This window comes from Neltuma alba, unplaced genomic scaffold (assembly GCF_004799145.2).
Source record: "Neltuma alba isolate B1F8T4 unplaced genomic scaffold, ASM479914v2 tig00002401_pilon, whole genome shotgun sequence".
NCBI lineage: Eukaryota > Viridiplantae > Streptophyta > Magnoliopsida > Fabales > Fabaceae > Neltuma > Neltuma alba.
Window position 1 is genome coordinate 44,056 of NW_021632850.1, and position 11,492 is coordinate 55,547.

The 11,492-nt window shown below is 33.3% G+C and overlaps 1 protein-coding gene and 1 pseudogene across 1 annotated transcript; both read left to right on the forward strand.

Moving 5' to 3' along the window:
- Positions 1 to 1,430: 1,430 nt before the first annotated feature.
- Positions 1,431 to 1,811, forward strand: LOC114725459 (uncharacterized). The gene has a single exon (XM_028911977.1). It carries the CDS (start codon positions 1,431 to 1,433, stop codon positions 1,809 to 1,811), a length of 381 nt encoding a protein of 126 aa, XP_028767810.1.
- An 8,286-nt stretch (positions 1,812 to 10,097) lies between these two features.
- On the forward strand, positions 10,098 to 10,879 carry LOC114725469 (uncharacterized; annotated as a pseudogene).
- The last annotated feature ends 613 nt before the right edge of the window (positions 10,880 to 11,492 follow it).

Here is an 11,492-nt window from a genome sequence, read left to right on the forward strand (position 1 = left end):
AAGTTGCCTCTCCATAGTCTCTGAAGATAGTTTACTGACTCATTGTCGTCTTTATCAGACGAAGCTGGCTTCTTAATTCACTCACTCTTTAATCATCATGAATTTCAGTTTTTACCTCGGAATCAGCAAAATTTGACATTGAACTTGTGGTAATCATACGCAGCCGCGTTTGAAAACAGCTAATATGTTTTTGGAATAGAATTATGAGATGGATGAAGGGCAGAATGGGTCCAACATTAACACCTCATCCTCTGATTATCTGTCCCATTACCTTCAAAATAACAGAATTGGGACATGTTCAGTTTTCAAGTTTACATCTTTTTATGATTTTTTTTATTTCTTTATCTCTATATTAAAATGACTATATCTCATCAGGAGAGCGTCCACTGAACAGAGTACCTAACAGAGCCAACTTCTGGTTTGTCTTTTTAATTATTCATTCAACTCATCTTATGGATTCATTGCTCCTTAATTAATGGACAATGAATTGAGAAAACTGCATAATATAGCCATCCATATTTCACCAATGTTTGATTCCTATTTCCTGTAAACTACAGCTGTATGTATCTTCTAGGCATACAAGTTCATAGAACACAGATTATATTATGATAGAAACAACTCTTCCCGCAGACAGAAGATCAAATTTTGATGCCCACTCCAATTGCATATGCATTATTGTGATTCCCACATCAAAAACTAAGTAATGAGTTGGCCAATCTGGGGCAAGGGAAGCATTGGGAAAACAACGTAAAAGCAACTCTAAGAATCATATCAAGAAGATATCATTGCATGCTCACTTGGGGACATTTGAAAAAGAAAAATATTCTTTTTGTCTCCATCTTATCCTTGGATATATAAGGAGAAGATGCCTACCGCTGAAACACACCAGAGATCAGAACAAACTGTATATTCATCATTTTGTAGCCTCTATTTTCTGAGAAGATAAAATGGCATCCTCTGATTCAAGCTTAAAGAGCTCTCTACATATAAGATCTAACAGCTTGCCCTCTGCACCCCACCCTCTTGTATCACAATTTGAGGAGCATCTTAACCGATTGAAATCTTCTGAATCTGCTTCTTCTTCCTCTTCTTCATCTCAAAGCCACAAACTCAGTGGCTTACAGGATTTACATGACTGCATTGATAAGGTTCTTCAATTACCAACCACCCAACAAGACTTTGCAAGAGAGTTCAGCAGCAAAAACTTTGATGAACTACTTGATGGATCTGTAAGGCTCTTGGATGTATGTAGCATAGCCAAAGATTTCCTGCTTTAATCAAAGGAAAGCTTGCAAGAGCTTCAGTCAGTCATCCGTAGAAGAAGAGGTTCAAAAAATGGACTTGCGATTGCGGTTTGCGAATACTTGGCTTCTAGGAAGAAGATGAAGAAGGCAATTTGAAAGGTCTTGGGAAGTTTCAGAGGAAGAAAAATGGATCTCATAGTTTCCTCTTCAAACAAAGAAAATGACATGCTTAGCGTGCTAAATGAAGCAGAAGCAGTCACCATGAGCACATTAGAATCTTTGGTGTGCTTCATTTCTGGTACAAAGGGACACTTAAAACAGAACAGATGGTCAGCAATCTCCAAGCTGATGCAGCCAAAAAGAGTTTCTTGTGACTCTCAAGAAATTGGCACAAATGAATTTGAGAAGGTAGATGAAGCTTTGAAATCCCTCGTCAGTCAAAACAATCTCCAAGGCGATTTGGAAAATTTGGAGATGTGCATTCAAGATCTAGGAAGAGGAGTTGAATGCCTTTCAAGAAAACTTATTAGAACTAGAGTTTCTCTTCTCAACATCTTCAACAACTAGTTACACAAAATATTTAGGACAATCTTGGACATTCAAATTCAATTTTCCCCATGAGTGTCTCACACTTGTACATAAATGTGATTAATGATACTTTCCTTTTGCTGAGTATATGTTTTTCTTCTTTCCAGCTTTGCCAATGTCAGTTTTTCAAATGGATCTAATATGGGTCAGCGATCAGAACGTATATAGATAGAACCTATAATAGGGTCTTGAATTTTTGTCCCCTGTTAGTGAGGGGGGGGGGGATGTTGGGATTAATTTGAGTTAGAAAGGAGAATAATCTCAATTTTCTTGGTCAACCTGCTTCTTAAAGTAAATGAAAAGGAACGGTAGAGGATTATTCTGTTGTCTCATTCAATCTACCAAGTAACCATCCTATTGCTAGGTTTCTGCGTCAAATAAATTCTATTTTATTTTTAAGAGAGAAAGGAAACAAAACGAAGGACAAAGGAGGATGAGTAAAACATAATATTTAGTATGTTCAGCAAACCCACTTTTGTACCACCCATGGGATTCAAAGTTTGAATCTTAATCACATCTGCCAGCCTTGCAATTGTCATTAGGTTGATAATTAAATAATGATCATGAAAACTTTATAACTAATCCCAACTACTAACTAAAGTTTAATATGAGAAACTAAAGTCAGAAGATAACCTTTTCCTCCTACCAAATTACCACAATAATTGAAAATAAAATAGTCCTAAACCCATGCATTATGTTCAATTATTCCAGTCAATTTGAATCCTTATCTGATTTGTCAATATAACAAATCCTGCCAAGTTGATTAAACAATCAGAACAACTATAATTGCCTGCACATGCATGGATAATTGATTCAAGTTCTATCCTATGAGTGTGCAATGAACAACGTGCTTTTTAGTTTGCTTTAATTTCTAGTTAAGTGAAAGCCATATAAGTCAGTCCATACTCAACATATTAGTTATGAGTTAAGTCACGCTTATATGAAACCTCTACTTGCAGGAGATTAATTTATATAAGCATGACATTACCTAGCAATGAAGCAAGATATGGCAAGGTCACTTATGATCTGGATTATTTGAAAATACAAATGTAATTTTCTGTAATGGGATTAAAAAAAAATAAAATCTGAGCTGTAATGTTATTTTACCGGAGACGCTGCATTAAAAATTTAAAATTTCTGATGTAATGTTGGATCTGAATCTAAACCTATAAGCAGTCGCCAAGATGAGTTAAGATCAGATTCCTTTTGTTCATCTCCCAAACTCTAATGTACAGAGATTCTCAAATTTACGATGAAGTGCTTGGAGTTTTACAGAGTTTACTTTGTGAGAGCTAAAACTCAGTTTTCAAAATCTGCCGTGCCTCGTTAGAAGTCGCTGCGGAAGCGATTCTAGAAAAAGGAAAAGGTTGTCATACATGACTTGTAGAAGGAAAAATAAAGCCTTTGCATCTTGCTTCTTAGTTTCCTTCAATCGTTGTTGGTTGTCTTCAACCAAATCCCATAGGTCTTGAGATGGTAAGAGAGTCTTCATTTTGATAGACCAAAACTCGTATTTATCTCCATTTAAAATAGAAATTAATGGTTGAGGTCATAGAAACCCCACTGATTCTCAAGGAAATTCTATTGGTCACCGTATATGGTCGTAGTGAAAGACATTCAGTTGACTATACTGCCAGGAAGGGGGGGGGGGATTTTTTTGGTGTTTGTGATCAAAGTATTACTTTTTGCATAATTGTTTTTTCGTCATCAATAATTATAATTTTTCCCATTTTTATAATAAAAGTATTTAATATATCAAATTTATACATGTGTTATTTACTATGAAGAAATAAAATAAGTTAATTAATAAATTGTTATGAATATAATATCTTTATAGATGTTTATATATCCATCATTATCTTCCTTATCTCTCAATATTTTCAATATCTCCTATTATCCCCGTTATAATTTCTACTTTATGACCAGAAACTATAAAAACTTTGTTATCATTTCTTATAATCAGAAGACACAAAATTTTATTTTTTGTTTTATGACCAAAAATTATAACATTTTATTTTTTATTTTATGGCCAGAAGTCATAAAAAAACTTTCTTATAACTTTAATTTTTCTATTTTAATAACCAAAAATCATAATTTTGACTTTCTAACATATGACTAGAAGCCATATAATTTTTAACTCATGACCAGAAGTCATTTAAATTTGATTTTATCTCATTAAATGGCTAGAAGCGATGTATATATTTATTTTTGAGAAATATTTATTGTTTATTTGTTAATTTTTTTTAAATGCTTATATCCATGGAGACAATATATCAAATTTTGTCCCTTTCTCATTTAATTTTCTTTTCATTTGTTTCCTTTTGGTAATTTATGATTCTTTTTCTTCTCATTAACGAAGAGCATTGTAATTTGCATACATGCCAATTTTTTTAATATTATATTCTTTTGTGATAGTGTTATCATGTCAAACCTTACAAAAATTGAGTCTGTGGCTCTTGACATCACTGGAAAGAACTATTTATCTTGGATATTAGATGTGGAAATTTACCTAAATGCCAATGGTCTGGGAGACATAATTAAGGAAGAAAATAAGGCATCTAATCAAGAAAAGGCTAAAGTCATGATCTTTTTATGCCATCATTTGTATGAAGGACTAAAACATGAAATATTTGACCACTAAATACCCACTCGTTCTTTGGAACAGTTTGAAAGAAACGTATGACTACCAGAAAACTGTCATTCTCCCAAAAACTCGTTATGAATGAATGTACTTGTGCCTACCATATTTTAAATATGTTAGTGAGTATAATTCTGTGATATTTAGAATCAATTCTCAACTAAAATTATGTGGAGAAAAAGTCACTAATGAAGACATGTTAGAGAAAACATTCTCCACATTTCATGCATCCAATGTACTCTTGCAGCAGCAATATCATGAAAAAGGCTTCAAAAAGTATTCTGAACTAATTTCTTGCCTTCTTGTAGTCGAGCAAAATAATGAGTTTTTAATCAAAAATCATGAATCTCGTCCAATTAGGTCCACTACATTCCCATAAGCGAATGTAGTAGTAAATGGACCAACACGCAGTCATAGGGTGAGGACATAGACGTGCACATGGCCATCGCATTAACCATGGACGTGGTCGTGATCGTAATCGGGATAGTTCAAATTCCTACTCAAAGAGAGCAAAGAATGATGAGAATCACAAAAGAAAGACTAGTGGAAGTAATAACCACTCTGAAGATTCGTGTTATCATTGTGGTGGAAATGATCATTGGTCACATACCTATCGTACATCGAAACATTGGGTTGAACTTTGTCAAGAATCACTTAAAAATAAAAGTAAAGGCAATAGCATAATGCTAAGGATAGAAACCAATTTTGTTGATGAAGAGGGCGATTCTGATTATGGCAAGATGGATGTCACTTATTTGGATATTGCTGATTTCTTTGCTAATCTTAATAGAAAGATTGATCTTTAGTGAAGTTAAATTTCTATGACTTGGTTTTTTTTTTTTCCTTTTTCATCTTCTTTTATAAAGTTTCTACTTTCAATGATGTTATCTTTCCAGATTAATAAAATTATGAGTATTTTCCTTTTATTAATTTTGTTTTCTTCCCTTCCCCTCTCTTGACTATGTTCCTTGTAACGAAAAATGGTTCCTATTGACATCAATCATGAAGATTTATGTCTTACTGATAGTGTAACAAATCATACAATACTTAGAAATAAAAAGTATTTCTCGTCTTTGGTAATGTAAGAAGCCAACATTCAGACTATATCTGGAAGTGCAAAACTAATTGAAGGCTATGGAAGAGCTAATATATTGTTATCTGGAGGAACAATATTATATATTGATAGTGTATTTTACTCAACTAAGTCTAAAAGAAATTTGTTGAGTTTCAAGGATATCTGCAAGAATAGATACCATATCAAAACAATAATTGAGGAAAATCAAGAATATCTTGCTATTACAAAATCAACCTCTAGTAAAAAAATACATACTAGAAAGATTGCCTGTATTTTTTTTTTGGTTTGTACTACATAATTATTAGTACAATTGAAGTACATATCATTATAAACCAGCAATTTATAAATGATACTCCCTCCGTTCCTTATTATAAGAGACAAATAACCGAAATACGTTGATAAAAAAAACAGTTAAAATTAGTTAAGAACAATTAATGTGTAAAAAGTATAATTTTTTTCCAAAAATGCCCTCATTAATAAGGAGAGAGAGCATGAGAGAGAACAATTAAATTATTAAAAGAAAGAAAAGTGAGAGGGAGGGAGAGTGTGAGTTGGAGATAATAAATATGGGTAAAACAGTAAATCAACACAAAAAAGTAGAGACAACTTGTAAATGTCTTTTATATATAGGAACATGCCATAAGCATCAAATGTCTCTTATAATAAGGAACGGAGGGAGTAACAAATTTAATGTTTGATATGATCGGTTAGACCATCCCGTGACAATTATAATGCAAAAAATAATTGAGAATTCATGTGGACATTCATTGAAAAGTCAACAAACCACAATCCAATGTTTTATCATATAATGCATGTTCCAAGGGAAAGTTAATTGGTCGGCCATCACTAGGAAAACTAGAAAGTGAGCCTCTTACTTTTCTAGAACTCATACAGAGAGATATTTATGGACCAATACACCCACTATGCAGACCATTTCGATATTTTATGGGTCTAATTGATATATCAACAAGATGATTGCATGTCTGTTTATTATCTTCGTGTAACCTGGTATTCACAAGATTATTGGTTCAATTAATTAGATTAAAAGCACATTTCCTTGATTTTCCTATTAAGAAAATACGTTTTGATAATGCTGGTGAATTTACTTCACAAGCTTTTAATGAATATCGTATGTTTCTTGAAATTGATGTTGAACATCTTGTGGCTCATGTACACAAACAAAATGGACTTGCAGAATCATTGATCAAATGTTTATAATTAATTGCAAGACCATTACTTATGAGATCAAATCTCTCAATTTTTGCTTGGGGACATGTAATTTTGCATGCAGCAATGTTAATTCACATCAAGCCAACAAGTTATCTCAAATTTTCCCTTTTACAATTAGTTTTTGGTCAGGAGCCCAATATTTCCCATCTAAGAACCTTTGGATGTGCTGTATAAATTCCAATTACTCCCATACAACGTACCAAGATAGGTCCTCAAAGAAGAATGAGAATATATGTTGGATATGAATCTCCTGCTATAATAAAGTATCTAGAACTGTTAACAGGAGATTCATTCACGACTCGATTTATCGATTGTTATTTTGATGAGTCAGTTTTTCTAACAATAAGGGGAGAAAATAAGTTGGAAAAGGACATTAGTTGGAAAGAATTATCATTATTTCATCTTGGTCCTAGCACAAAAGAATGTGAACTGGAAGTTCAAAAAATAGTCAATTTACAAAGTTTAGCTAATCAATTACTAGATGCATTTACTGACTCGAAGGGAGTAATAAAGTCACATATTCCAACTGTTAATACTCCTATTAAAATTGATGTTCCTGATGGATAACCAATTGTGAATGATCCTAAAGCACACATGAAGCGTGGCAGGCCCATCGGTTCTAAAGATAAAAATCCTTGAAAGAAAAAAGGCGCTAAAAGTATAGATAGCCTAGTCGAGAATAATTTAGAAAAGTTAGCAACTCTAGAAGAGTCATTAGACAATGCTAATGTCTCAATTCTCACAGAAAGTCAGTTACTTGAAATATGTGAAAATGATGAGATCATAATTAATTATGTTATGAATGGGATACGATGGGATCGAAGTGAAATCGACGTCGATGATATTTTCTCTTATAATGTAGCGCTTGATATGATGAATGATAATGAGAATCATGAACCAAAGTCAATTAGTTAATGTAAACAAAGAAAAGATTGGCCAAAATGGAAAGATGCGATTAAGGTAGAATTAAAATTGCTAGAACAATGAAAAGTTTTTGGACCATAGTCCTCACACTTGAAGATGTAAAACTGGTTGGGTATAAATGGGTTTTTGTGCAAAAGAGAAATGAATGGTGAAATCATAAGATGCAAGGCCTGACTTGTTGCCTAAGGGTTTATGCAAAGACCTAGTATCGATTTTGAAGAAAATTATTCATTAATAGTGGATGCAACTACTTTTCGATATTTGATCAGCCTTGTAGTAAATAAAGGGCTCAATTTGCATCTAATGGATGTTGTTACAACCTATTTGTATGGCACACTCGACTATAACATTTATATGAGATTCCTTGAAGACTGAAATTGCCAGAAGCATACAATTCAAGCTCTCGAGAATGATACTTAATTAAGTTAAACAAATCCCTATATGGATTAAAGCAATTAGGGCGAATGTGGTATAACAGGCTTAGTGAGTATCTATCGAGGGAAGGGTATAAAAATGATGTAATATGCCCATGCATTTTTATGAAAAGATCAAGAAATGAGTTTGTTACAATCGCTGTATATGTTGATGATATAAATATTATTAGAACTCCTGAAGAGCTTGAAAAGGCAGTGAATTGCCTAAAGAAAGAATTTGAAATGAAGGATCCAAGAAGAACAAAATTTTGCCTCGGATTACAAATTGAGTATTTGAAAAATGAAATTTGTATATATTAAGAAACTTATACAAAAAAGATCCTACAATGTTTTTAAATGGATAAATCACATTCATTATGTACTCCAATGGTTGTAAGATCTTTAGAAGTGAATAAGGACCCTTTTAGACCTCGAGCAATAGGGAAAAAAGATGGTGAAGAGTTACTTGGTCCAGAAGTACCATATCTTAGCGTAATTGGAGCACTAATGTATCTTGCTAATTGTACATGACCTGATATATCATTTGCAGTTAACTTACTAGCAAGATATAGTTCTTCAACACGAAGGCATTGGAATGGAGTTAAACACATCCTTCATTATCTTAAGGGTGGAATAGAGTTAAACACATCCTTCATTATCTTTAGGGTACAATGGATATGGGATTATTTTATTTGAATGCACCCAAGAACAATCTTATTGGTTATGCAGATGTTGGATTTTGGTCTGACTCGCATGTTAGTAAATCACAAACAAGTTATCTATTCACATGTGGTGGTACAGCAATTTCATGGAGATTTATGAAACAAACTATATCAGCCATATCATCTAACTATGGAAAGATTCTAGCAATGCATAAAACAAGTCGGGAATGTGTATGGTTAAGGTTTTTAATACATTACACACGAACTACTTGTGGCTTGTTTTCTAGTAAAATGATCCCAACAATACTATACGAAGACAATATTGCCTGTATTACCCAATTAAAGGAAGGGCACATTAAAAGAGATAGAACAAAGCATATCTCATCAAAATTCTTCTTTACTTGTGACCACCAAAAGGATGGCAAAATTAATATCTAACAAATTCATTCCAGTGAAAATTTAGCAAATCTACTCACTAAGTCACTTCCAGCCACCACGTTTGAGAGGCTAGTTCATGACATTGGACCTTCGCGAACTCAGGGATATCAACTGACGTTGTCAAGAGGGGGAGTAAATGCATGATATATTCTTTTTTCCTTGCCTATGGTTTTTTCTATTGGGTTTTTTAAGCAAGGTTTTTAACGAGGTAGAACTATGAAATATATTAATAATGTTATACTCTTTTTCTTCTACTAGGTTTTTGTCCCATAAGATTTTTCTTAGTAAAAGTTTTTTAATGAGGCACATATTTAGTTATGGATATTTAAGGGGGAGTGTTATGAATATAATATCTTTATGGATATCCATATATCTACCATTATTTTCTTTATCTCCCAGTATCTTTAATATCTCCTATTATCCCCATTATCTACAATTATCTTTTATTATTATGTTATCTGTAGATTCCATCAAAGATGTAAAACTGTGCCTATAAATAGAGGTTATGTATAATATATTGAGAACCCTTGAATGAAATATGAAATATTTTTTCTTATTGATCTTCTTTTCTTCTCTATTCTTCTTCTTTATTTATAACATAAATTTTCTTTTTCACAGATTTTTGCTTAAATTAATAATCTAATTTAAAATAAATGACACATCTATATGTATTATTTTTTATTATTATATGTAGAGCCACAGAGCTAAGTTGTAAATGTTCAAACTTTGATTTTATTTTATTTTTTTAATTGTTGGCGTCTCTACGCAGAGCTTGTTCCCTCAAAACAAATAAATAATAAAAAAAGAACCCAAGCCATTGCCCACAGGGGCAGATTAGTCCTACAATCATATGCTAGTTTCCTTAACTGACATAATCGCAGCAACATGGCCAACAAAAAAATTTGCAAGCAAGCAATTGTTGCAAACTTTATAAAACTAGGATGCTTGCAGGATCTCCATGACTGTGTTGAAAAACTTCTGCAACTTCCTCTCACCCAAGAAGCCATTCTCCATGAGCATCACGAAAATAGTGCGGACGAGCTTTTGGGTGAATCCTTAAAGCTCTTGGATGTGCCTACTGCAGCCAAAGATTCTCTACTTCATACAAAAGAATGCGCACGTGAACTTCAGTCGATCATGAGAAGAAAAAGAAGAAAAGGTGGTGAAGTAGAACTTACAGTGGGGGCTAAGAAGTTTCGAACTTCCAGGAAGGTTGTGAGAAAGGCCATCTTGAAAGCCTTGGAGAGTATGAATGGTATAGCTAAGAAAGGAAGCTCATTATCATCATCGTCTACTTGTGCTTTGGTTAGCTTATTAAGAGAAGTTGGAGGGGTGACTCTTTCCACATTTGAGTCTTTTTGAATTTTATCTCTGGATCAACACAAGCAAAACCAAACAGCTGGTTTTTGGTTTCCAAGCCAGTGCGCTCCAGAAGGGTGGCTCGTGGACAAACAGCAGAAGAAAATGAATTTTCAGTAGTTGATGATGCAATCCAGAGCTTTGTGCTGAACTTGACAAGCAAGAGGGACAACAGTAGTAATCTTCAAAACCAGTTGGAAAATTTGGAAACTCGAATCCGAGACCTTGAAGAAGGGCTTGAGTTTCTGTTCAGGCATTTGATTAAAACTAGAGTTGCCCTTCTTAACATCCTCAATCACTGGTATTAATTGGGACATCAAACTTTTGCAGTGTCATATCTCTTGGTTTGGTATATATATGTAAATATATACGCGAACGCAGCCGTCTAAAGATACTTTTCGAGTTTACTTGTTATGCTTCAGAAAAATACCTAATCTATTAGCCCGACTTCTCTTCCATTAACAAAACAGTGTCATTCTTCCTGTCACCAAAAAAAAAAAACAGTGCCTTTTTTCCCTGTAAAACATTATGGTCCCGTCTGGTACGAAATATTAAAAATGAGAGATAGGGATTAAGATTGGAAGTATAAAGCTATATTAAAAAAATGTTTAGTTTAAGTACTTGTATGATATTTGGGATTAGACAAACCCATACATATGGGATTGGAGAATACCATAAGGGGAGGTGGTATTTTCTAATTCTATCTATATGGGATTACCAAATCCCATGTGATAAGAAATCACTCACGTTAAATATCTTTTTAACATAGTTTTCAACTCTAATTCTAATTCTTATCTCTCATTTTCAATACTCCGTACCAAACGTAACCTGTATGTTTTCATACCAATAATTTCGAAGACATAAAGTCAGGCTCTAATAACTTGGTGAATTCTCGGATCCACTTCCACTTCACATCTTTTA